General features: G+C 35.8%; 1 protein-coding gene across 1 annotated transcript in view; it reads left to right on the forward strand.

Annotated features, from left to right (window-relative positions):
• The window catches only part of CCDC73 (coiled-coil domain containing 73), a 126,553-nt gene that overhangs the window by 66,917 nt on the left and 31,647 nt on the right, over positions 1 to 27,989 (forward strand). The window contains exons 7-11 of the mRNA XM_019456078.2: positions 1,667 to 1,802; positions 2,271 to 2,350; positions 25,670 to 25,798; positions 26,301 to 26,360; positions 27,502 to 27,606. Coding sequence (XP_019311623.2) covers positions 1,667 to 1,802; positions 2,271 to 2,350; positions 25,670 to 25,798; positions 26,301 to 26,360; positions 27,502 to 27,606 — 510 coding nt within the window. The remainder of the gene's footprint in view (positions 1 to 1,666; positions 1,803 to 2,270; positions 2,351 to 25,669; positions 25,799 to 26,300; positions 26,361 to 27,501; positions 27,607 to 27,989) is intronic.

A 27,989-nucleotide genomic window follows, 5' to 3' on the forward strand; every position in this document is an offset into this window, starting at 1 on the left:
CAGAGGCAGGATTTAAACACAGGCCAACTAGCTTTTGACTACTATACTGCCTGTACTTTGATTTTAAAGCAGTAGGAAATGGCTCTTTATTTTACGCGAAAGAGAATTTAGTGGAGGCATTCATAATCAATCAGAGAGTGAAGAATGGGTTTGAGAAAGAGCAGGGATCAGGGAAATTCCAGAGTTTGTGAAGCAGGATGTAGGAACCCAGGACAGAAGTCTTATCAGCTGGATAGGATCACTGCCAAACTTTAGTTTTATAGTCCTTTTTGCTCGAGTTTCAGATTCCAAAAAGGTAGAAATCAGTTGGTTTATTTTGAGCAATATGCCCTTCACTTCACTAGGGGAGAAGAGAACCTGCAAATTTTAATCCTCCTAGATTATAATGAGGAAGAAATATTTGAAGTAAATACTTGAAATTGTGATAATATTGGATAGGGGAAACAGCTACTGGCCAGGTATATCTAACGAATTTTCACTGTTGGAGCCCCAGAGGACAACAACAATTCACTCATAAAACAATTACTGAGTGTCGTCCTAAGACATACACTGGTTTTTATCACTGCTTATCATCATAGGTGCTGAAGCATGTGACATAAATGAAGGAAAATTGTGAAACCAATCAGTGAGTCTACTAGTACCAAGTCAAGATCAAAACCTTTAAAAAATGTTATTCATTCTATTAACCTTATATTTCTTTTTAAAATTTATTAATGCCTTTTTTTTTTTTTTTTTTTAGTAGACTCCACACCCAATGTGGGGCTTGAACTCACAACTCTGAGATTAAGAGGCATATGCTCTACTGACTCAGCCAGCCAGCCAGGCAATCCCTCTTTTTAAAACTTAAAGTCATATTTCTAAGTGTGACAAAACAATCTTTAGCGACAAAACAATCTTTAGCTGAAAGTAGTAAAGGCCCATATTATACCTTGGGTCCAATTTTTGCCAATTGTGTCTCTCAGCTAAGTAGACTTTCTACTATACTGTATTGCCTCCCTGCCTCTGATAGATATTATCCTCATCATTCAATTTTTTAAGTTTAGTTTTGAGAGAGAGAGAGAGAGAGAGGCAGATAGAGAATCCCAAGCAGGTCACATACCATCAGCACGAGCCCTACGTGGGACTCAAACTCACGAACTGTGAGATCATGACCTGAACCAAATCCAAGAGTCAGACACTCAACCAACTGAACCACCCAGACTCTCCTCATCATTCAATTTTTTAATGCAGTGAGAAGGTGCTATACTCATTAAAATTAAAAATACTTGAGTTTTGATAATGCACTCATAATTATGCCCCCAAATTTAGAAAAACAAATTCTTTTCCTTAATTATAAAGAGTATTAATATTCTCGTGATTTTGCTTAGTGCTGGCTTGGACTGATTATCTTTTCTATAAGTGAAACCAGTTGCTTTTTAAAAAAGAAATCGTAAATAGGGGCAGCATAAATTTAAGTGACCATTTTGTTACAAGAAAAAAAAATGTGCTTTAATTTTACACAGGTTTAGAAATATCTCCTAACATTTCCTCCTTGTTGTGTTCTCAGCACTTTTTCATGGCTGTTTCATGTTTCATGTTTATTTCATAACAATAGTTACTAAAAACAGTACATTTTTATGTGTGGGTGTATTATAGGTTTATAACATTTAAAATAACTTCAAAATAGGAACAAAAAATCCAGTTACATCTTCTGGCTAAAGAAGATCATCAGAAGCAACTGAATGAAATTGAGAAATATTATGCCACAATAACAGGTCAATTTGGATTGGTAAAAGAGAATCATGGAAAATTAGAACAAAATGGTAGGTGTTACCTTATTTAAACTTATTTTTTTTTTATTAAAAAAAATTTTTTTTAATGTTTTATTTTATTTTTGAGACAGAGACAGAGCATGAGCAGGGGAGGGTTAGAGAGAGAGGGAGACACAGAATCCGAAGCAGGCTCCAGGCTCTGAGCTGTCAGCACAGAGCCCGACGCGGGGCTCGAACTCACAGACGGTGAGATTGTGACCTGAGCCGAAGTAGGAAGCTCAACCGACTGAGCCCCTAAACTTATAGTTTTAATAGGAGTGATTAAAAGGGCTTACTTATAATGAGGAAATTGAAATTATCTGCTACTGGTAATAGTAAATAACATTTTAATAAATATTATTTATGTTCAACAATAATTATATATATTGCATTGAGGCTGCTTTCCCTGTCCATTGTAGTGATACTTTCCTTAAAATGTATGTTGAATATAATATTTTCTAAATGTTTTTCATATTGCAGTACAGGAAGCAATACAATTAAACAACAGACTTTCAGCTTTAAATAAAAAACAAGAATCTGAAATATGCAGTTTAAAGAAGGTATGATTGATACAGTTTCATAGTATTAGAATTACAGTGTAAAATAATTAGTTTTATGAAATATTACTAGAAAAAGTTGGGTAGATATTTTTTGATGTAAGAAAAATAAAATGTTTTAAATATAGATTCATAAACTATGAGTTATGATTCCTGTAAATGTAATGAATGAGTTTGTTCTAAACCATTCAAAATATTGTCCCTTGGGGCGGCTGGGTAGCTCAGCTGATTAAGCATCAGTTGGTTTCATCTCAGGTCATGATCTCATGATTTGTGAGCTCCAGTCCTGCAGTTTGTGAGTGAGTTCAAGGCCTGCGTTGGGGCCGCACTGACAGTGCAGAGCCTGTTTGGGATTCTCTTGCTCTCTCTCTCTCTGCCCTTCCCCTGCTCATGCTCTCTCTCTCAAAATAAATAAACTTAAAAAAATATTGTTTGACTCTCACCAGTTGCATGCATTTTTGTGGTGACATGAGTAGCCAATAAACATTTACTATATGTCAATCTCAGCACCATTTATTCATTCATTCTTTAGTATTTGATTGTGTCAAGTCGATGTAATGTAGCACTACGGGTACAAGTCTGAAGAAAATAACACATTTTGCTGCTTTTTTGAGGTTTATAGTCCAATGGAGGAATTAGACACAAAATACATAATCACACAGATCAATTTAAAACTGTTATAAATGATATGAAGAAAAAGTAAAGGATGTGATGACATTATAATAGGTGAATTTATTATGTTGGTGGTAAAGGGGTAGGGGAGAGAAAAGAAAAATGTTTCAGGCAAGGAGAATAGCATATGCAAAAGCCCTGAGACAGGGAAGATTTTTAGTAATAGCTTCTCAGACTTTTGGCTAGGATTAGGTATAGGAAAGAGTTTAGTATATGTGAAGGACTGGAGAAGTCTGGTATGGCTGGAGTATCGTGAGTGAAGGAGTACTTGAACATTGAACTCTAAATTGGCATAAAGCCATAAACATATTTTATTCCTCATATCACAGTCATTGGCTCAGAAGTGGACAGATGACCTTAGCTAGTGGCTATAAACCAATAAGAATGTAACCCTCACTGTGGCTCTCAGTCATTTCTCTACATGAGAAACCAAAAAGGAGGAACCTGACAATGTGGATGTCAGATTGGTGTGAAGTAAAGAAACCTGTTCTTTGATGACATTTTTGAGTCCTTGGATCCACCAACCCTACCATTCTGTACCTCTAGACTTTTCAGTTATGTGAATCAATAAATCCCCATTATTATTTAAGTTAGTTTGGTTTGGACCAGTTTAATTTTCCATTATTTGCAACTAAAAATACCTTCACTCATACAAGGTAAGACTGGTATGAGAGGAGGGAGAAGTAGGAAGGTCTTATTCTTATTTTCTCAGCAAATGACCTCTTGTTTCCTTTCCCTACTGCCTTCAAAGCCCCATCTGAAATAATGCCACTTTGGACCACCTCCCTATCCCTGAGAGTATTATATTTTGCGTGTGTGTGTGTGTGTGTGTGTGTGTGTGTGTGTGTGTGTGTGTGTGTAGAGAGAGAGAGAGAGACAGAGAGAGATACCTATCTTTACTGACGCTCAGTAAATGCTCTAAACTTTTACTGAGTGTCACTTAAATATTTACTAGTAAGTTACACTTTGTAATTATTTATCAATGTGCAAAATACCTTCCATTTGTCCCTCCAGATTCAGATGTATCCATCCTTTTCTCCTTGTAAGGCTTACCTATGTGCATTCCATTAGTGTTCCCATATCTTCTGGCTTCCTGTTGAGTTAGGCCAGTGGAAAGCAGCCTGGACAGGAGATAGGAGGAAAGAGAATGAATTAGAGGGAATTCCCTCTATGTGAGGTCACTTTAGTGTGGCCTTGTCCCTCAGTATATCACTAGTTCTCTTAAACTGGCCTACTCTGTGTAATGCTCTCTTTCTGGGTTACAGTAACTTACCTTTTTGTTGTTTTTTGGGTCCAGTGTAGTGACATCTCCATTGCTGCTGGCCCCTAGAACTTGCGCCATATTTTATGGCTCCTTTATATTGTGTCTACAGTTTTGTGAATAAATCATCTTCAAATTATCCTGATTTATGTGTACCATCTGTTTCTTGTTGGGATACTGATTATACACTTGGTCAGAGTGTTAACATTAGTGAGGCCAAGCTCCCCAATTCAGTTTCTGTATAAGCTGATTGGTTGATTTAGTACAAAGAAATTTCTTTTTTACAAGGATTATACCCCAAACCTCAAGAAATCATTTTTGCAGTACATATTTTGGACTCAATAAATAAATGAATATGGATGATATTATCCAGATACTTCATTACTTTTGAGGAAATTTAAAATTTTGGGTCAGTGTTGTTGTTGTTGTTTTTTTAAGTTTATTTATCTTTGACGGAGATAGAGTGTGAGCATGAGCTGGGGAGAGCCAGAGAGACAGGGAGACACAGAATGCGAAGCAAGCTCCAGGCTCCAAGCTGTCAGCACAGAGCCCAACGTGGGGCTTGAACTCACGAACCATGAGATCATTACCTGGGCAGAAGTCAGACGCTCAACCGACTGGTGCCCCTGGGTCAGTGTTTCATCTCGGTTTTAAATGGATTCTGCTTTTAAAAGGGAAGAAAAATACCCCAAGCATTTATAGCTATATGTATACATTGAATTTCACTATTTTTATTTATTGATTTAAATTAATAAACTTTATTTTTTAAAGGGGTGCCTGGGTGGCTCAGCCTGTTAAGCTTGACTCTTAATTTCAGATCAGGTCATGATTTCATGGTTGTAAGCTTGAGCCCTGCCCTGGGCTCCGTGCTGAGTGTGGAGCCTGCTTGCAATTCTCTCCCTCTCTCTCTGCTCTTCTCCTGCTGCTTTGCACATGCTCTGTCTCTCTTAAAAAAATAAAATGAACTTTATTTTTTTTAGAGCATTTTTAGCTTCATAGCAAAATTTAATGGAAAGTATAGAGAGTTCTCATATACTCCTTGACCCACACATGTACAGTCTCTCTCACTGTCAACATTCTATACCAGAATGGTACATTTGTTACAATTGATGCACCTACATTGACACATCAGTATCATCCAAATTCCATTATTTACATCAGGATTCACTCTTGGTTTTGTACTTTATCTGGATTTGGACAAATGTTTAATGACCTGTAACCACCATTGTAGTATCATACAGAGTAGTTTTACTGCCCTGAAAATCCTCTGTGGTCTGTTTTTTCATCTGTCCCTTCCTATAACCCTTGGCAACCACTAATCTTCCTACTATCACCATAGTGTTGCCTTTTCCAAACTGTTATAGAGTTGGAATCATATAGAATGTAGCCTTTTCAGATTGGCTTTATTAGTAGTGTGCATTAAGTTTTGTCTAATGTCTTTTCATGGCGTGGTAGCTCTTTTATTTTTTTAATTTTTATTTTTTTTAGCACTGAATAATATTCCATTGGCTGGATGTACTGCAAACTATCCATCCTCCTGTTGAAGGACATTTTGGTTGCTTGCAAGTTTTGGCAGTTATGAATAAAGCTACTATAAATATCTGTTACAGATTTTGTGTGCACGTGTTTAAAACTTTTTTGGATTAATACAAAGGAGCATGATTGTTTGGATTGTATGATAAGAGTATGTTTCATTTTGTAGAAACTGCCAAACCATATTCCAAAGTGACTATATCATTTTGCATGTCCACCAGCAATCGCACATTCTACGTGGTTGTGTGGTGGTATCTCTCTGTTGTTCTTATTTATAATTCCCTAATGACATATGATGTTGAGCATCTTTTTATACGTTTACCTCCCATCTGTATATCTTCTTTGGTGAGGTGGCTGTTCAGACCTTTTATCCATTTTTTAATTTGGTTGTTCATTTATTGTTGGCTTTTAGTAGTTCTGTGTATAATTTGGATAACAGTCTTTTATCAGATGTATCTTTTTTAAAGTGCTTTCTCCCAGGGACGCCTGGGTAGCTCAGTTGTTAAGCGTCTGAATCTCATGGTTCATGGGTTCAAACCCCACATGGGGCACTGTGGTGACCGCTTGGAGCCTGGAGCCTGCTTCAGATTCTGTATCTCCCTCTCTTTCTCTGCCTGTCCCCTGTTTGCACTGTTTCTCTCAAAAATAAACATTAAAAATTAAATAAATAAATAAATAAAATATTTTCTCCCAGTCTGTGGTTTGACTTCTCATGTTCTTGATATTTTGGAGATAAATATCCAAAGCAGAAGAGAGAGCAGAAGGTTTTAATTTTAATGAAGTGCAGCTTATCAATATTTTGAGTATGTGGATTTTAACTTTGGCATTGTACCTAAAAAGTCATTGCCATACACAGTGTCAGCTGGATTTTCTCTATCTGTCTTATTTTCTAGCAGCTTTATAGTTTTGCATTTTACATTTTGGTCTGTGATCCATTTGAGTTAATTTGTGAAGGATCTAAGGTCTTGGTCTATAGTTGTGCTTTTGTTGTTGTGTTTTGTTTTGTTTTTTTTTGCATGTGAATGTCCAGTTGTTCCATCACTATTTGTTGAAAAGATTACTTTTGCTTCCATGTCAACTATCAGTGGGTTTTTTCCTGGGCTCTCATTTCTGTTCCACTGATCTAATTGTCCATTCTTTCACCAATACCACACTGTATTGATTACTGTAGCTTATAGTAAGTCCTAGAGTTGGGCACTGAAGGTCCTTGACTTTATTTTGAATTAGCTATTCTGGGTCTTTTGTCTCTCCATAGAATCACTTTGCTGACACTCACAAAGTAACTTGCTGAGGTTTTGATTTAGATTGTAATGAATCTAAGATCAAGTTAGGAAGAACTGACATCTTGAAAATACTGGGTTCCCTATTCATGAATGTGGAATATCTCTCCATTTGTTTAGTTCTTCTTTGATATCTTTCATCAGAGTTTTGTATTTCTTCTCACATAGATCTTTTATATAGTTTGTTAGATTCTTACCTAAAGATTTAATTTTGGGGGGTACTAATGTAAATGGTAACATGTTTTTATTTTCAAATTATATTTGTTCATTGCTAGTGTATAGCAAATTGTGAGATCATAGAAAATATTATCTACTCCCATTTTCAATCACTCGTGATTTCCTAAGTGATAAAAGCACTAACAACATCTCTTGTTTTAAGATATATCTGTATCTATATCATCTATTTCTCTGTCTCTATCTATCTATCTATCTATCTATCTATCTATCTATCTATATAATTTAAGTTGGCTTCACACCCAGCATGGAACCCAGTGTGGGGCTAGAACTCATGACCCTGAGATCAACACCTGAGTTGAGATCAAGAGTTGAACACTTAACCGACTGAGCCATCCAGGTGCCCCAAAACATCTCTTGTTCTAATATTTGGTCTTTCACCCTGCCCCTGACACTGGGCTGCTAAAACCCTTATAAATTCCTAAGTGATAAAAGCACTAGGTGCATCATTTGTTCTAATAATGTTACTCTGGATGGGCTCCTGAATGGGGGCTGGTGACCAGAAAGAGCAAGCCATGATTAGAAGCTTAAAATTTTCAGCCCTGCTTCTTTCCCACCTCCCTCTACACCAAAAAGGGAAGAGGGGCTGGAAATGGCATTAGCAATTGATCATGCCTTCATGAGGAAGTCTCCATAAAATCCCAGTAGTGCCCATCTCAGAGGGAGGGTGACACACCTCAACTCCACCAGGGCAGAATCCCCTATGCTTGGGACCCTCCCAGATCTTGCACTTTGGATATCTTTATCTGGCTATTCATCTATATCCTTTATCACATCTGTTAATAAACTGGTAAACTTAAGTATTTCTCTGAGTTCTGTGAGCTGGTGTGGCAAATTAATGGAACCTAAGAGGGGATAGTGGGACCTCTATTTATAGTCAATTAGTCAGAAACACCTGGCCTTGAGATTGGCATCTGAAGTGGGATGGGAGCTGTCTTATGGGACTGAGCTCTTCACTTACAGGATCTGACACAGCCTTCAAGTAGATAGTGTCAGAAGTGAATTAAATTGTAGGACACTCAATTGATGTTGCAGAGAATTGCCTGGGGCCGGGCAGGGGGGGAACACCCTCAAACCCTTGGTGACCAGAAGCATCAGAAGTGAAGTGTTCTGTGTAAAGGAGACACACAGGAAAAAAACACAGGAGGAAGAACTGGGTTTTTCCCTGTACCAGAGGGAAGAACTGTAGGTTTTTCCAGTACAGAAAGTGATTGACTTTTGTATATTAATGTTATATCCTACAACCTTATTATAATCACTTATTAGTTCCAGGAGGTTTTTGTTGATTCTTTCACATTTTCTACATAGTCAATTATGTCATCTGTGAACAAAGATAGTTTTATTTCTTCCTTAAATCTGTGTACCTTTTTTTTTTTAATTTCCTTTTCTTATTGTACTAGCTAGGGCTTCCAGTATGGTGTTGAAAAGTTTTAGTAAGAGGGGATATCCTTGGCTTGTTCATAATCTTAGTGGGAAAGTGTGAAGTTTCTCATCATTAAGTATGATGTTATCTGTAGGATTTTTTTTAGATGTTCTTTAGCAAGTTGGTTCCCCTCTATTCCTAGTTCTTTATCAAGGAGGTTACCCTCTATTCCCAGTTTGTTAAGAGTTATTATCATAAGTAGGTGTTGGATTTTATCAAATGCTTTTTCCACATCTATTGATATCATGTGATTTTTTTCTTTTGCCTGTTGATATACTGGATTACATTAATTTTTGAATGTTGAACCAGCCTTGCATAACTGTGATAAATCCCACTTGGTCATGGTATATAATTATTTTTATATAATGTTGGATTTAATTTACTGTTATTTTGTTGAGGATTTTTGTATCTATGCTCATGAAAAATACTAGTCTGTAGTTTTCTTATAATGTCCTATTCTTGTTTTGTTATTAGAATAATGCTGGCCTTGTAGAATGAGTTCAAAGTATTCTTTCTATATCCATATTTTGAAAGAGATTATACAGAATTGGTATAACTTCCTCCTTAAATGTTTGGTAGAATTCACCAGTGAACCCATTTGGGCATGGTCCTTTCTGTTGTAAGATTCTTATTGATGCAATTTCTTTAATGGATTTAGGTCTATTTAGATTGTCTATTTCTTCTTGTGTGAGTTTTGGCAGATTGTGTCAAGGAATTAGTCCATTTCATCTAGGTTATCAAACTTGTGAGCATAGAGTTGTTTATAGTATTTAAAAATTTTTTTCCCTTTAATGTCCATGGGATCTATAGTTACGTCCAATTTTTCATTTCTGATATTAGTAATTTGTGTCCCTTTTTTTTCTTAACCTGGTTGGAGGTTTATCAATTTTATTGATTGTTTCAAAGAATCAGCCTTTGGTTTCCTTGATTTTCTCTATTGATGTATTGTTTTCATTTTCATTTTCATTTATTTCTCTCTAATTTTTATTACTTATTCTGTTTACTTTGATTTTACTTTGCTTTTTCTAGTTTCCTAAGTTTAAAGTTTAGATGTTTTAGATTTTTTCTTTTTCTTTTTTAAATAAAATTGTATTTGACATATAATGTTACATTAGTTTCAGGTATAAAACATAGTGATTCAATAAGTCTATACACTGTGCTCTGCTCACCACAACTGTAGCTACTCTCTGTCACCATACAATGCTACTACAAGACCATGGACTATATTCGCTATGCCGTTTGTTTTATCCCCGTGACTTATTTATTCCAAAACTGGAAGCCTGCATCCCCTACTCCCCTTCATCTATTTTGTCCATACCCTAACCCGACTCCTCTGGTGACCATTAGTTTGTTCTCAGTATTTATGGGTCTGTTTCTGCTTTTTATTTATTTATTTTTTTAGATTCCACATATACGTGAAATCTTCTGGTATTTATCTTTCTCTTTTGACATATTTCTCTTAGCATAATACCTTCTAGGCCCATTGTGTTTTTGCACATGGCAAGGTGTTATCCTTTTTATGGCTGACTAATATTCCGTTGTGTATATATATCACATCTTTATCCATTCATCTGTCATTGGACACTTGGGTTCCTTCCACATTTTGGTATTTTTTCTTTTCTAACATCTGCATTCAATGCTATCCACTTCCCTGTAACCATTGCTTCCATTGCATTCCACAAATTTTGTTTAGTTGTATTTTCGTTTAGCTTAAAATATTTTAAAATTTCTCCTGAGATTTCTTCTTTGACCCATGTGTTATTCAGAAGTGTGCTGTTTAAGCTCCAAGTATTTTCAAGCTACCATTTATTGATTTCTAGTTTAATTTTATTGTAGTCTAAGAGCAGACATTATATAATTTTTGTCTTTTAAATTTTTGAAGGTGTGTTTTACAGTCCAGACTGGTGAATGTTCTATGTAAGCTTGAGAAGGATTTGTAATCTGCTGTTTTTGGATGCAGTGGTCTATACAGTTTACTGGACTGTGAACTTCACAGTACTTCTCAGTTTTTTCTTTCGAGTGGTACAGGATGGTTGGAGGGGGCTGGATTTGGGTATTACCCTTTCCCTAGGTAGTTTAGGCTCAGGTCCAGTAGCTTCTCCTGAGGTCAGCCCTTGTTAGAAGAACAGAATGCCCTGGCATATTTCACAATGGTTCCTTCTCCCCTCCTCCTCCTGGAAGCAGGAGGAATTATTTTTTTCTGATATTCACTGTGAGAAGACTTGGAAGTGAAATTCATAAAAGTGTTTGGGCCGGGGGTTCCCCCATGACTGTGTCCCCCTAAATTTTTTTTTGTTTTAACTCTCAGGGTTTTCCACACTGGGCCTCTGGTAGTCAGTCAGTCACAGTTCAGCTTTTCCTGTACTGGCATTAGTTCTTGCAGAGGTTTCTGTTTGTGGATTTCTGCTCTGGTAGTTTATAATTCTCCATATTCACCCGTCTGTCTCTCCAATCATTGAGGTAGCTGTTTCCTTTATGACCTCATTTCTCTGACAGATCTAAGAAGAGTTGTTGATTTTCAGTTTGTTCAGCTTTTATTTGTTGTCAGGATAAAGTTGTCGGGATGAAGTTTAAACTCCTTACTTGTTTGACTGGAAATAAGAAGCCCTCCGTTTTTACTGACGGACTTAGTTTTAATTTTACTGAAATTAAAACTAAGCCTAGAGTGACAGACCTAAGTTTTGAAGAGGAGTGTTTTGTGCTGTGAGATAAATAACATATAGTTTAAAGCATAACTCAAGAAATCAGGAAATTTTGTTACTTTCTGTTTTAGCATCATTTCAAGGAAAGCAGGATTACTTAAAATAAAGATTGAAGTGGATTCTAAATGCTAAGTCAGAGCCCAAGGGCCATTAATATTTGTAACACTATTGTATCTAGTTCTTTGGTCTTACAACTTTCTTATAAGCCAAGAAAATGGTTTTATATTCCCTGGATTCTATCCTTATACCTGAAGCATCAGAAAGGAAGCGCATAGTGTAGCTCAGTATAAAAAATTAGAAGCGTATGTTCCTAGCCCTTGAAAGTTTTAAGTCTATCTAGAAAACTAGACAGTTTTTATGTAAAGAACATTTATTTTCAGTCACATCCTAGAATATTAAAGATGGCTTTTTTAATATAAGGAGAAAATATGTAATTTAAAAATTTGTAGTCTCAAATCAGAGGATTGTTAAAAGGACCATTCATTTTTGTCAATATTAATTGCGAATGCAAATAAATATAAATAACTAAATACTGACTACTTGTGCATAAGCACATTTTTGGTGATGTCTCTTTGATTCATTTATATTTTAATATTTTTCTCAGTGAGTTAATTGATTAATCACATTAATTTAGTGATTATATTAAAATATTCATATGCTTTTGTTCAGTTTTTACATTATTTACATTACTACATTATACCTCATAAGTTTCTGTATTAAGTTATATGCGTTTTTTTCATTAAATAAGGACAAATGTTTCATTATAGCATAATAATAATATATTTCTAACATATAGTTTAAGACTGGCCTGTAGATGGAGACGAGGCTCTTGTAAAACCATTGGCGGATTAGGTTAAAGAGAATGTCTCTTTCTTTGCACAGGTAGAATAGTGTTGCTCATGACCACACTTACCCATTTTTCCCAGGTCTTGGAGCCCTACCAGGGCTAACTAAATGTACTGATGTGTCCTGCAGTGGTGGCCTATCTCTCTAGAGAGCATTACAGTCAGTGACCATGCTGTTGTACCTACTAGTTCTTGGAAGAGAGAGTGTACAAACGGGTAAAGTGAGAGGATTTTTGTACATTGAGAGTTTTAAGTCTGAGTAGCTGAAAGAGTAAAAATTTAAAAATACATTTTAATAGCCATTTGTAATATTTCAGACATTCTAGGTATAAGAATTTTGTATTTTTTATGTAGTCTTAATTTTTAACTTTCAGAAAAGCTTTTTCATTTTTTATTTTCTTTTTCAGAAGCTAATCAAGTCTGGTAACATTGGCTATATCACTCACTTAAAACTTTTAATCATTTTCCCAAAGATAATTTTTATTTTTTTATTCTGTTTTATGATTTTATTTAGAACAGTTAAGCTATTGGTTTGTGACGAGATGGATTTTTTTTGGGGGGGGAAGCAAAGTTAAATAGACCAAACTTAGCTGTTAGATTAAACTAGATATTACAGTTTTGAATGCTGGGTTCACTATTATGGCAATCATGAAGAATTCCTGATACTATCTATGAGCAGCATTCATAACCTCTGGTATTTGTCTGAGTAAACGTCAGAGCACTCAAGGAGATAGTGATATTTAACAGACTACCCTGTACCAGAAAAGGAGGGGTAAAGGAAAAAAGAGCACAATATTTATGACTCTAGGAACTATAAGTTGTAATTTAATGAGATCAAAGCTTGTGCTGTTTATTCGCTGTGCTAACAGCTTTGAATAAAATGGTTAGAAAACAGACAATGTACTAAAAGTTCAGGATATTTAAAAGCTATAAAGGCTATAAAATCAAAAGCATATTTTCAGTGGAAAATCGTTTCGTGGAGGTCTCTGATTTTAATTTATTATGTTCTTAAGATTAAGTAATTAATATAAGAAAAAGAAAGACATAAGAAATGATTAGCTTTTACTTTTGTCAGCCATATACTGGATTTTCACTCTTACCCTCCCCTTTCCCACTTTCTTGTTTCAGAACAATTATTGTAATAGGAATTGATGCATTTTAGAGTATCTCCTATAAAACTTAGCTAATTACAACAGCTCTATGTTTTCAGTTGAAAAGCGTAGAAAGCCATAGGAGTTTGTTGCACTTTATAACCTTGACAGAAGAAATAATTTGTAGAAAAAGGATTTTCCTTTATTAATTCAGATAATTGTAAGCCACTTCATGTGAATATAAGTTTTAGTGACATACACTTCAGTTTAATTATACTTTTATCAGTAGAACGTTGTGTCTTAGGAGTAAAACTAGACTAGATCATTAGTGTGAAACTAGCATTAAAAGGCATCCAATAATTTACTTTCTAAGTTATTAGAATGTTTGTTTACTTCTTATAAGTGTGTCTTGCTTTAGGAAAATACAATATAAAAAATTAAAAGTTAAAAAATTGTTTCAAATTTTAAAAATTATCATTTTAGTGCACCAAAAAAAGCAGCTTGAAAGCAAGTTTTTAAAAACACCATTTTGTAAAGATGTACCTTATTTTAAATCCAGTATTATTGGTGGCTTTTTTAAAAAGAATCAATTGAGCACAAAAGATTTGTTTTCATTTTGTATTTATTTAATTTTATTTAATTTTTATTTCAGAGAGAGAGGGAGGGTGCAAGCAGGGAGAGGGGCAGAGGGAGGGAGAGGGAATCTCAGGCAGGCTCCACACTTGGCAGGGAGCCTGACCTGGGGTTTGATCTCATGACCCTGGGATCATGACACGAGTGGAAATTAAGAGTTGGGTGCTTAACCGACCGAGCCACTTAGATGCCCCAAAAGATTTGCTTTTAACATTCAGATGATATTTGACTAAATACTGAGTAACAATATAAAAATTAGCCAAATATCCTGTAAATCTGAATTGAGATTAAAACTTTAAGGTCCTCTAACAGATATTTTCCTTTGAATTAATCTCCTAATTTTTTTAAATGTTTATTTATTTTTGATAGAGAGTGAGCAAGCGAGCACAAGTGGGGGAGGGGCAGAGAGAGAGAAAGGAAGACACAGAATCCGAAGCAGGCTCCAGGCTGTGAGCTGTCAGTGCAAAGCCCGATGCGGGACTTGAACTCACAAACTGTGAGATTATGACCTGAGCCGAAATCAGATGCTTAACTCAGGCATCCCATAAATTTTTAAGAAATTAAATTAATTGCTGAAATTACTAGATTTTTTTTTTTAATACCCTTCAGTAACCATAGTCAGTTTAGCTCCCAACCCTTGTTTTTAAATGTTTATCCAGGGTGGAAATAATAAGAGCAATACATGGTTTTGTTCAATAAGTTTGTTAAGTCAAAGACCCTCTAGTTCTAGAGTAATGTTTTATTATACCATCTTATTTCTTTAATTGTTGTTTTCTAGCGTATTCTTGGATCTGTACTTATAGTGAAGAATTAACCTATTTTAAGGTCACAAATTTAGGGCTGTTGATTACAGCAGTCAAGGTTATTTTCTAGCCAAAAAAATACACTGGGGCAGAGGGAGAGAGAACAAGAATCTTAAGCAGGCTAAAGGCTCCAGGAGCCTGATGCAGGTTTCAATCCCATCTGATCCCATTTGATTTCATTAAATCTTATTTTAGGTAAAGATAAGTCACAATTTTTTCATAATCATGTTCATCACTTTTTTCTTATTAGAGTCATTATAATGTTTAGTTCCTTTTATTTATTTAAAAAAATTTTTTTTAACATTTATTCATTTTTGAGAGAGCACAGTGGGGGAGGGGCAGAGAGAGAGAGAGAGAGACAGACAGACAGACACAGAATCCAAAACAGGCTCCAGGCTCTGAGCTGTCAGCACAGAGCCTGATACAGGGCTTGAAATCATGGACCACGAGATAATGACCTGAGCTGAAGTCAGGTAGTTAACTGACTGAGCCACCCAGGTGCCCCTGTTTAGTTCCCTTTAGATTCCTGAATGTATTAAGCTGCTATGGGATAAGTATAAAACATGGCACCTTTCCTTGAGGAGCTCATGGTCTACAGGAAAATTCTTATTGTTTTTAGCTGTGAAAGAAGGCACCTTAATTCTTTAAATAAATAAAAAGATATTTAATTATACCATTATTAAGAATTCAGACTATTTTAAAAGTAGAGAAAATAATCCTAGAATCCTTTAGATTCACCTTAGTAGTAATAATAGGTAACAGTGTCTAGCACAGAGTAGCTACTCAACGTACACATTGCATGGAGTATTACATACCAGGCACTTTGTTAGTTTTTAAATAATTATATTCCCAGTTTACAGATGAGGAACTTGATACAGAAGGAAGTTAAATAAGTTACCTAAAGCCAGGATTGGAACCTGTTTGGCTACAGAATGTACAATTAGAACCATTTTACTGATAGTAATGGCAGTATAAGCAATTTATTCACATAAGTTTCTTCGCTTTCTTATTCCCCGTTAGAAATCATATATTTGTTAAAAGAGGAAATTGTTAACTATTAATACTCCTGAAATACCAGCTCCTTATATGCCTTGACTATAAAGATCTATAGACCTGTATGTCCTTACCTTGAAACTTTATCATTAAATACTGCTTCCTTTGGGCTCTTTCATTTGGCCCTCCTCTTTCTCCAGTCAGAGCATTGTTTTCTATCATCTGTACTATTACACTCTCAAAGTTGTTCTCTTTACCTCTAGTCCTTCAGTCCTCACTACCTCACCCAGTCCATTTGTCTCCTCCTGCCAACACATAATACCCTGCATAATATTTCTCATTTATTCTATTTATCTTTATTCATCATATTATCTTTTTCTTTAAAACTATACCTTTTGGGGCGCCTGGGTGGCTCAGTCGGTTAAGCAGCTGACTTCGGCTCAGGTCATGATCTTGCGATCCATGAGTTCTAGCCCCAGGTTGGGCTCTGTGCTGACAGCTCAGAGCCTGGAGCCTGCTTCAGATTCTGTGTCGCCCTCTCTCTGACCCTCCCCTGTTCATGCTCTGTCTCTTCCTGTCTCAAAAATAAATAAACGTTAAAATAAAATTAAAAAAAAAACTATACCTTTCAACTATAGTCATTTCAAAGAGGTACTTGACCCAGATGTATATGGATGGGTGTTGCTTTTCTCTTTCCCCCTTTTATTTTCTCGTTTTTAAATATGAGCATAATGATTTCTGCCTTTCTTATTTTATATATGTGAAATAAATATAAAACAATAAATGCATGGTAAAACACTTCAGAAAGTCCAACACACCATAGAAATTTATGGGATTATTGTTACTTGGTAAGGATTAAGACAGTTTTGACGGATCCAGCTTTTTTGTACTACAAACTATAGGTGGTTTATTTGGATAGCCTTTCAAGACCACTGAAACACAGCATCATTCGCCTCTAAGTTCCTTTATCAGATAATAAAGTCTGAAATTTCTTCTGACTCATCAACTGTTCTTTCTCCCTTCACACTTGAACTATTTTCTATTTCTATAACATCTGGTTCTCTCCAGACTATCTTCTTCAGATCATCTCTAAATTTCATGGAATCATATGGATCATCTAATCTGGTTTTTGTCGTTATTTGAGCTGCAGAACCCTCAGTGCGAGATGTGGAAGATCAATATTAAGATAAATAAGGTAGAGCTGTTGTGATTGAAGGAAGCATTGGAGGAACACTGGACATATACCAGGGGCTCTTTCTCCTCTATTAGTAGCCATGAAGGGTCTCCATGGAACCTCTAGGACTTCTCAGAGCACAATTTAAAAACCATTAACTGGATCCAATCTCTCCTTTTTTTGGAAAGGGAACCAAAACCTCAAGGGAGTAGGTGAATTACTTAAGGTCAATCAGCTTGTAAAAAATACTCTCCATTTATCCTCTATTGTACTATGTAATGTTTGTAGTAAGTAATAGTCTAAACAACCTGTATATTTTACAATATAGCTGAAATTTTTCTTGTAGTGGACATTGTGACAATTCCCCCAATATCCAGTCCACCTTATATGATCAGTCTGTCTCTAAGGCACTTAATATACTCTCCATTTTTCATGCCAGTGTTTGGTTCACGAATGAGCTTGTGATCTAGTTCTGGCCAGCAGGAAGTGGTTCAAAGAAAAATTTTCTTACTCTTCAGGAGTTCCAGGAAGACACAGTTGCTATGCAGTACCTATATTGGCCTCTTCCTGTAGTCTCAACAGTGGAACAATGAGGACAGTCCCAGGAATGGAAAGTGGAGAAATAAAAATATCCTAGTCTTTGATAATACCTAGTCTTTAATAAATATCCTAGTCATTGAGTCCCTGAATCAACCAACACAAGAACCTGCCCAACTTTTAGTTTTTTAATTTTTTTAAATAAGTTTTTAATTTTAATTCCAGTTAACTACACAGTGTCATATTTCAGGAATATAGTGATTCAGCAGTTATACACATTACTTAGTGCTCATCATACGTGCATTCTTTAATCCCCCATCACCTATCCCCATCCTCATCCCCCCATCCAACTCTCCTCTGGTAACCATCAGTTCTCTATAGTTAAGAGTCTGTTTCTTAGTTTCTCTCTCTCTCTTTCTCTCTCTCCCCCTCCCTCCCCCCACCCCCCGCCTCTTTTCCACAGTGGCTGCACCAGTTTGCTTTCCCACCAACAATGGTTACTGTTCTCTTTTCTGCATATCCTCGCCAACACTTGTTGTTTCTTGAGTTTTTGACTTTAGCCATTCTGACAGGCCTGAGGTGATAGCTCATTGTAGTTTTGATTTGCATTTCCCTGATGATGAGAGATATTGAATATCTTTTTATGTGTCTGTTTGCCATCTAAATTTCTCTTCAGAGAAATGTCTGTTCATGTCTTCTGCCTATTTTTTAATTGGATTATTTGGTTTTTGAGTGTTGAGTTTTATAAGTTCTTTATATATTTTGGATACTCACCCTTTATCAATTATGTCACTTGCAAATATTTTCTCCCATTCTGTAGGTTGGCTTTTAATTTTGTTGATTGTTTCCTTTGCTGTGCAGAAGCTTTTTATTTTGATGTAGTTCCAATAGTTTATTTTTGCTTTTATTTCCCTTGCCTCAGGGGATATATCTAGAAAAATGTTGCTAAAACTGATGTCAGAGACATTACTGCCTGTGGTCTCTTCTAGGATTTTTATGGTTTCAGGTCTCACATTTAGGTCTTTAATCCATTTTGATTTTATTTTTGTGTATGGTGTAAGAAAGTGGTCCAGTTGCATTCTTTTGCATGTATCTGTCCAGTTTTCTCAGCACCATTTTTTGAAGAGACTTTTCTCATTGGATGTTCTTTCCTGCTTTGTCAAATATTACTTGACCATATATTTTTTATTTTTTTAATATTTATTTTTGAGAGAGAGAGAACAAGTGGGGGAGGGGCAGAGAGAGAGAGGGGGGGACAGAGAATCCAAAGCAGGCTCTAGGTTCTGAGCCTTCAGTGCAGAGTCCAACATGGGGTTTGGACCCACGAACTGTGAGATCATGACCTGAGCCGAAGTCAGACGCTTAACTGACTGAGCCACCCAAGAGCCCCTTAACCATATAATTATTTCTGGGTTTTCTGTTCTGTTCCATTGATCTATGTGTCTATTTTTTTAAAGTTGTTATTTATTGAGAGAGAGACAGACAGACAGGAGTGGGGGAGTAGCAGAGAGAGGGGGAGAGAATCCCAAGCAGGCTCTGCACTGTCAGTGCAGAACCCAACATGGGCTTCATCCCACCACCCTGGGATCATGACCTGAGCTGAAATCGAGACTCAGGCGCTTAACCAACTGAGCCACTCAGGTGCCCCTGTGTTTGGTATAATTGTAGATGGGATTGTTCTTTTTTTTTTTTTTTTTAAACATTTATTTTTTTGAGAGAGAAAGAGGCAGAGTGTGAGCAGGGGTGCGGCAGAGGGAGACACAGAATCTGAAGCAGGCTCCAGGCTCTGAGCTATCAGCACAGGGCCCAATGTGGGGCTTGAACCCATAAACTGCAAGATCATGACCTGAAGTTGGATGCTCAACCAGCTGAGCCACCCAGATGCACCTAGATGGGATTGTTTTCTTTATTTCACGTTCTGCTGCTTTATTATTAGTGTATAGGAATGCAGCAGATTTCTGTGTCTGTTTTTGTTTTGTATCCTGTGACCTTACTGAATTCATTTATCAGTTCTAGTAGTTTTTTGGTAGAGTCTTTAGGATTTTCTATGTATAGCATCATGTCATCTGCAAATGGTGAGAGTTTTATTTCTTCCTTACAAATTTGGATCCCTTTTATTTCTTTTTGTTGTATAATTGCTGGGACTAGGACTTCCAGTACTATGTTGAATAAAAGTGAAGAACCTGCTCAACTTTGGACTCCCTGTTATGTGGAAGAATAAATGTCCTTAGTATTTGATGGTTTAAATATGGTTTTCTGATACCTGTAACCAAAGCATCCTAATTGATACTGCTGACACTTTGTGTTTTAATTACAGAATATTGTGTTTTGCAAAATATTGGATGTCTAAAATGTAAAATGGGTTCATTTTATATCATCTGTGTGATAAACTCACTTTTTAAGTGTCTTTTTTAAAAGAATTATTTATTTATTTTTATTTTAGAGAGAATGCAAGCTGGGGAGAAGGGCAGAGGGAGAGAGAGAATTTTAAGCAGGCTCCATGCTCAGCTCAGAGCCCAATGTGGGGTTTAGTCTCATGACCCTGGGATTATGACCTGAGCTGAAATCAAGAGTTGGACAGTCAACCAACTGAGCCACCCAGGTGCCCTTTAAAGTTCTTTACAAATGCCTTTGGCTCCCTGATCATCATTTTTCTTCCATTCCTCCAAAGTTCTATCTTAAGGTCTCTGTTATTCTTTTCTCGTATTATCTCTTTGAGTTAGCTCATATTCTATGATTCAGTGATTCACTTCATGCAGATGACTTTACGTTTCCAGCCTCACATTTCCCTTAATATCAGTTCTATATTTTCAGCTACCTGAAGGGTCATCTCCTTCTATGACTTATTGTAAATTCAGGGTCAGCAGAGTACATATTGGATTGATTCTTCATTCTCAACATCCCTCCTCTCTGCCCCGGCCATCCCCCAAATTCATACAACTCTCCTTTCAAAGGAAATCTTCTTGCTGACAGTGAAGATGAACCATTGCTAGGACATTGGAACTTCATTTCGGGGAATTTATCATGGGTAGCCTTTTATAATTTGAAAAAAAAACATGAATGAAAGACTTTTATATCTATATCTATATATAGATATAAAGATATCAATATAAATAATAACCTCTGGCTCAGGCTTAGTGATTTGTGCTTTTTTCGCTTGCTTGATAGTCTCAGATCGTTAACCTCTTGTTTCTTGTCTTAAATACATTTTCATCTATTTCATCAGTGAAGTAGACTTCCCATTTCTTTTCCATTTTCATGCTTTCTCTTCCACATTTTATGGTTTTTATTTTCATTTCTCCTAGCTTCACCTAGATATTCTGGAATAATTTTTTCCCTTCATTCCCTTTGTCTACTCAATTATATCTTAAAATATCTCATATATTCCATTCTCCATTTCTCAGTAATATAGACATTTATCATCTCATGCCTGGATTAATAAAACAGCCCCTTAGCCAAAGTTCTTTTATCTGGTTTTTATTCACTTTTGTTGTCAAACTAACTTTATTAGGTTACTAGTGTAATGCATTGCTTCTATGTGCTGGACATGCTAGATATTTAGTATATATAGAAGGAACGATAGATTGAATAACTTCTCTTTTGCCTAATGAATCAAGTCCCAAATTTTTTCTACTTTATTGAGACAAATTGACATATAACATTATGTAAGTATAAGTGTACAACATATGATTTAGTCCCATACTTCTTTAATTGACCTTCCAGAACTTCCAAAGTCTGGCCACATTCTACATCTTCAGCATTGTTTCCTACTATTTATTAAGCATCTTCTGTTCTATTTAATGCAAAAATCTTTGTTGCAATTATTATAATTCCTCACTATGCCTTTCTTTTTTTGCCTTTGCTCCCCTCCATTTCTCCTGTCCACACTCGAAATGCCTTCTCTCAGTTTACTTGTATTAAACAGGATTGAGTCAGGAAACAGATGGCACATTGGAATAGGTAAAAGAGAAAAGTTTGATGAAGAAGCTGTTTACAAAGTTATGGGCAGGGTTCAGGGGAACCAACAGGGATAATGAATCACCACAGCGATAGAAGCAGTGGGGGAATGATTATACCACATAAACCCCAGGGGAAAGGGAAGGAAGCAGCTACTGGGAACCTGGAGAGAGCTATAGGCACAGCTGTAGAAGAAAGCTGAATTCAGAAGCTGTGACCTTTGGCAAAGGTACAGAGCTATTGTCATTTCGTGGCCATATAGGGAGAAAACTGGGGAAATACCTCTATCTGTCTGTCTTCCCAGGATACTGATTTACTGGTGCCTTCCAGAGATTGAACCCAGCCAGAAGCAAGAAAAACTGCTACATCCACAGATATCAGCACACAGGGGACAGAGCAGTATGGGGAAAGGGTGGAGAGTGAGTCAGGAGAGACAAATGGAGAAAATCCAGTATATTACTCATTCTTCAAGGCCTGCCTTCTTTGTTCAGACTTCTTTCATTATTCAGTATATGCTGATTGTTCTCTTTGTACCAGCCATTAATTTGCCTGCTTTTCTAAGCATGAAGTCCTGTCTCTTGACCCATGTTTTAAAAAAAAAATTTTTTTATTTATTTATAAACATTTATTTATTTTTGAGACAGAGACAGAGCATGAACAGGGGAGGGTCAGAGAGAGGGAGACACAGAATCCAAAACAGGCTCCAGGCTCTGAGCTGTCAGCACAGAGCCCGACGTGGGGCTCGAGCTCACGGACCACGAGATCATGACCTGAGCCAAAGTCGGCCGCCCAACCGACTGAGCCACCCAGGCGCCCCTCTTGACCCATGTTTTACTTTAGCAGTCATTTTAGGCAGTGCACATATCTAAAAGGGACATGTGAACTAAGACCAGTTAATCCTTTCTTCTGGATTTTGAACTAGGTATTGAGTTATGATTGGGTGAAGTTTTCTCTGGGCAGCTGAAGCTATAACATGAAGAACTCTGGAAGTTTTGGCAGCACTATTTTCTGCTGTTCCTTTTTCAGCTTCCTTGATATTACACTCTTGATTTTCCACCTACCTCAGCTGACTGTACTTCCTTCTAATATTAGCTTCTTCTCTAATCCATGAGTGTTGGAGTTCTTTAGGACTCAGTCATTTGCCATCTTCTGTCTTCTAACTAATAACTCTAAGTGATTGCACCTGTTTCCATGGCTTTGTATTCTATTATATACTATATTATACTACATATATGTATATACTGTACTCTGATATGTGAGAAATGTGTTTATTTTGAAAAAAATACTAATCAGTACAATGAAGAAAATAAAAATTTCCTGTAGTCTTACCACCCTAATGAACTTTTTTTTCCCTTCAGAAGAGTTGTTATTATTTATTCAGTTCTTACAGTCTTTTGTTTTTTAATTTTTTTTAACAAATTCTTTTTTTTTAATTTAAATCAAAGTTACTTAACATATAGTGTAATAATGATTTCAGGCATAGAATTTAGTGGTTCATCACTTACATACAACACTGACTGCTCATCCCAACAAGTGTCCTCCTTAATGCCCATCGCCTATTTAGCCCATCACCCCATCCAACACCCCTCCAGCAACCTTAGTTTGTTCTCTGTATTTAAGAGTCTCTTATGGTTTGTCTCCCTCTCTGTTTTTATCTTATTTTTGCTTCCCTTCCCCTATGTTCATTTGTTTTGTTTCTTAAATTCCACATATGAGTGAAATCATATATTTGTCTTTCTTTTACTTTGCTTAGTATAATACACTCTAGTTGCATCCATGTTGTTGTAAATAGCAAGATTTCATTTTTTTTGATAACCTAGTAACACTCCATTGTGTGTGTGTGTGTATGTATCACATCTTCTTTATCCATTCATCAGTCAATGGACATTTGGGATTTTCCATACTTTGGCTATTGTCAATAGTGCTGCTGTAAACATTGGGGTGCACATATCCCTTTGAATCAGTGTTTTTGTGTCCTTTGGATAAATACCTAGTAGTGCAATTGCTGGGTCATAGGGCAGTCCTATTTTTATTTTTTTGAGTAACCTCCATACGGTTTTCCAGAGTGGCTGCACCAGTTTGCATTCCCACCAGCAGTGCAAAAGGCTCCTCTTTCTCTGCATCCTAGCCAACATCTGTTGTTGCCTGAGTTTAGCCATTCTGATAGGTGTGAGGTGATATCTCATTATGGTTTTGATTTGTATTTCCCTGATGATGAGTGATGGTGAGCATTTTTCATTACATGCCATCTTTTAAAAGTTGAAGTGTATTAGGATTCTTAACTGTAAGTTGATTTTGTCAGCAAAAGAGTTTAAAACTTTTTTAAATGGTTATTTTTGAGAGAGAGAGGAGAGAGAGAGAGCATGCGTGTGCAAGTGAGTGGAGAAGGGGCAGAGAGAGAGGGAGACACAGAATCCAAATCAGGCTCCAGGCTCTGAGTTGTCAGCACAGAGTCTGATGTGGGGCTCAAACCCACGAAGTGCAAGCTCATGACCTGAGCCAAAGTCAGCTCCTCAAGCGACTGAGCCACCCAGTTGCCCCAGCAAAGGAATTTAGATGTTGGTCATCTCAGACTTAGAAAATGGTCAGAAAGGGAACCTATGCAGTATTGAAGAGCATGCCATAAAATCAACTTCCAGTCCTGAGTATTGTATGTTGTCACTATTGACTGTAATGATGCTGCTACGCTACTGTGGTGTCATTGTTGCCCATGGAAACTTGATGTTACTAGCATTGCCCCTGCAGACTGCCAACAGATGGATTTGCAACAGTTCTTGTTCTTTGTGGTATTAGTTTCTGATCCAATATCCAGGACAGGTGTATCTGATTAGCACAGTCTGGCCTCATGCTCATAAAGCTAGTATCTGCCATGTCTGGCTTCTCTAGTGGGCAGTGGACTCTTGTAGAATTCCTCCAGAATTCAAAGGGAGTTCAGATACTGTGTAGTTAAGAATGTGAAAATCACATTCTTGAGTGTTTTAATATAGTGAGTATACACAGAACAGCAGTATAATAAATTATACACCAATTCAGAAGTTGGTATTTCAGAATTATAATGTGTTTGGATGATATCTGTTAAGCTCAATGGATATGTAACTTCACAAATGAAGACTTCTTTTATATCCCCTGCGATTCTAATAATCTGCAGTGATGCTAGAGTTATTTTTTTGAATTACAAATCTTATGTCTTTCTCCTACTCAGAATCCTTCAATTTTTTTTTTTTTTGAGAGGGAGGAGGGGCAAAGGGAGAGGGAGAGAGAGAATCTTAAGCAGGCTCCATGCCCATCATGGAGCCCAACATGGGGCTAGATCTCATGACCCTGAGATCATAACCTGAGCCCAAATCAAGAGTCAGACACTTAACTGACTGAGCCACCCAGGTGCCCCCAAATCCTTCAATTATTACCTCATTGACTAGAGGATAAAATTAAAACTTTTTATCTTGGCCCACAAATCCCTTTCAAAATTTGAATCTTGTCAAATTTCTAGCCACAATCACAAATACTCTACCCCTCCCCCTTACCCATAACATATAAGCTCCAACTATATCCTATTCTGGTTCCCTGAAAAATACCATGATCTTTTATGTTTCTGCATGTTTGTACGTGTAGAATCTTTTTGTCTAGAATGTGTACTCCTTTTTTGCCTTCTTTGCAAATTCATCTTTGAAGACTCCATTCAGAAACCGCTTTTCCTAATAGTGCCTTCTTGATGCCCTCAACCAAACTCCTTCTTTCTTTATGTTTCTGTGCATTCCTATACTTTAGCAATCATCACGTTATATTGTGATTATTTCTTACAGAAACTTTTATTAGATGCTAACAAACTTGGAAACTGATAATCTTTTATTTCCTTTTTTTATCTCAGAAGATTTTTGTTAAATAAGTAATAAATAAAAACACCGTACTTCCAGTTGGTTAGTTCATTTGGTTTGTGTGCTCTTTTTAAGAGGAAAAAATCCTGCATTCTATCCTTGTATCATTGTGTCTATGGTCATAGCCACAAAATAGCATTCCCACCTTGGCTAATTATCTTGCAACAGAACTAGGGGAAATAGACCTTGATGGACCAGTAATATTGTCTTAAATGATAGGTTTAAAATGGTCTTCAAAACTGTCAGAAAAGTACCTTGCTGTGATGAAATGTTTATACTGAATTTTCTGTTTATATTTCTTATGTTAAGGAACTTAAAAAAGTTACCTCAGACTTGATAAAGTCCAAGGTCACATGTCAACAAGAGATAGGAGAAGAAAACATCCATTTAACAATTAAAGAACAAAAATTTCAAGAACTTCAAGAAAGATTCAACATGGTATTTAATTAAATGCATTCATGTTTATATAATTGTTTTTGTAAAATTTATGAGAATTTCAGGATTATAATATAAAAGCATTCCTTTGTAAAGTTAATATATCTAGTAAAAAAAAGGTATTATGAATTATTTTTCACTCTAGGTAATTTTTGCCATTATCAGCAAGAATTTAAGACAATAAAATTTGTCTATAACCATTTTATTTCCACTTTAATGTAGTGTCAGGTAATCTTATGGTACAGTGGTGTCTCCAGAAAAGCTTTTGGAGATCAGAAATTTTGTAGTTTTTTTAGCATTAATATTTATAAATTTGTACACCAGCCTGTATTGGGTGTCTAATACAGTCTTTATTTCACTAGAACCACTACTTCCCCAGCAAACAAATGTTGGTACTCTGGGGTGGTAAGGGGTCATGACACTCCTAAACTTGTTGAGCACTGAATTAAATGTAGAATTCTCTGAATTTTATGTCATAACTTTAAAATTACTCAATTTTTTAAAGGAATTGGAATTAAATAAGAAGATTAATGAAGAGATTACACATATTCAAGAAGAAAAACAGGCAAGCAATCATAAGATATTTTGGAAGCCAGTAAATATTTTTAAAACTGATATAACATGAGAAATAAACAAGTTCAGTAACAAATGGAATCATGCGTAGGTCAGTTGCTAGCACATAGTAAGCACTCAGGGTCATTTGAATGGATACATGTGAACCTTTATAATCAGGTCTCACATATGCTCCCATTAAAAAACAAATCAGAGAAATGAGAAGATGTTTGTCATAGGGGACAAGCTTCCAATTATAGTATGAGCAAGTTCTTGGGGTTTAATGTACAGCATGATGATTTTAGTTAACAGTACTGTATTACATACTTGAAAGTTGTTAAGAGAGTAGATCTTAAGTGTTCTCACCACACACACACACAAATAGGAATTATGTGAAGTGGTAGAGATGTTAATTAATCTTATGGTAATTATTTAGCACTATATACGTGTATCAGATCATCATGTTATACAACTTAAGTTTACACAATGTTATGTGTCAATTATATCTTAATAAAGTTGGGAAAATATTACAATATTTAATTAATAAAAAGGATAAAAATAAATCAGTTTTTTCCTTGATAGTTTAGACCATTGGTACCCTAGCAGGTAATTACTGAAATGTGTGTATGCTTAGAGCATACATTTACAGGATGTTATACTCTCATTTAAATCTATTTGATATTTATAATTTTTCTATTTAAAAAAAATGTCCATGAAAGAAAAGTTCTGTTTCTTTTTTTTCTTTTCTGCTTTTCTTCCATTTCATTATGAATGCATATCATGACATTTTAGCCCGTTGGCAGTATGACATTTTAGTAGTGATATGTTTACCTTTTTTAAGACAAGCCAACAATAATTTTTGTTTTGAATTCTTCACATTTTTCAGTAGTGTCTCATAATCCATGGTCCATTTCAAAAAACTTTGTTAATTATTTGAAGAACTCTTGGAAATAGTACTTTGTAAGAAATTATACAAGTTATTTTAGATATTAAGTTAGTAAAATATGCTATTAGTTTATTTCAGTATCTTGTTATGGTATTTAAATTAAACTATAAAGATAATAAGTTAAGAAATTAGAAAAAGTACTTTAAGAATGAATTTAGAAACATACCTACAAAATTTTTTCAACTAATATATTTATACTCTTTTAAAGGATATCATCACTTCTTTCCAACATATGCAGCAGTTACTTCAGCATCAAACTGAAGTTAATACTGAACTGGAAGCAGAGTTGAAGGTGTTAAAAGAAAATAATGAGGTTGTATATAGATATATAGATATAGATATAGTATATTTATATCTAATGAGCTTTACCTGTTTAGTTGCATTTATCTGCCCAACTTTATCTGGGATCATTTTGAATTTTAGGGGTAAGATACGGCCTTCTTCACCAACTTGGTATCAATGTCTAAAGTAATGAATATATGTGTGTATATATATATTTCTTTAAATTTAAGTCACTAGTTAAGTGTTAAGTTTTATCAAGTATCTGACTTAATTTTGTAACAGATTGGATGAGATTTTTTTTCTTTGTCTTAGAATTGTGGCAAAGACCAAAACTGAAAATAGAAGGTGATAAGTGTCACCATATTCTAAGAGAACAGTCAGTGAACTCCCAGAAATTGAGGCAGACCCCTCTTC

This window comes from Panthera pardus, unplaced genomic scaffold (genome assembly GCF_024362965.1).
Source record: "Panthera pardus isolate Hobbes unplaced genomic scaffold, ASM2436296v1 HiC_scaffold_12, whole genome shotgun sequence".
Classification (NCBI taxonomy): Eukaryota; Metazoa; Chordata; class Mammalia; order Carnivora; family Felidae; genus Panthera; species Panthera pardus.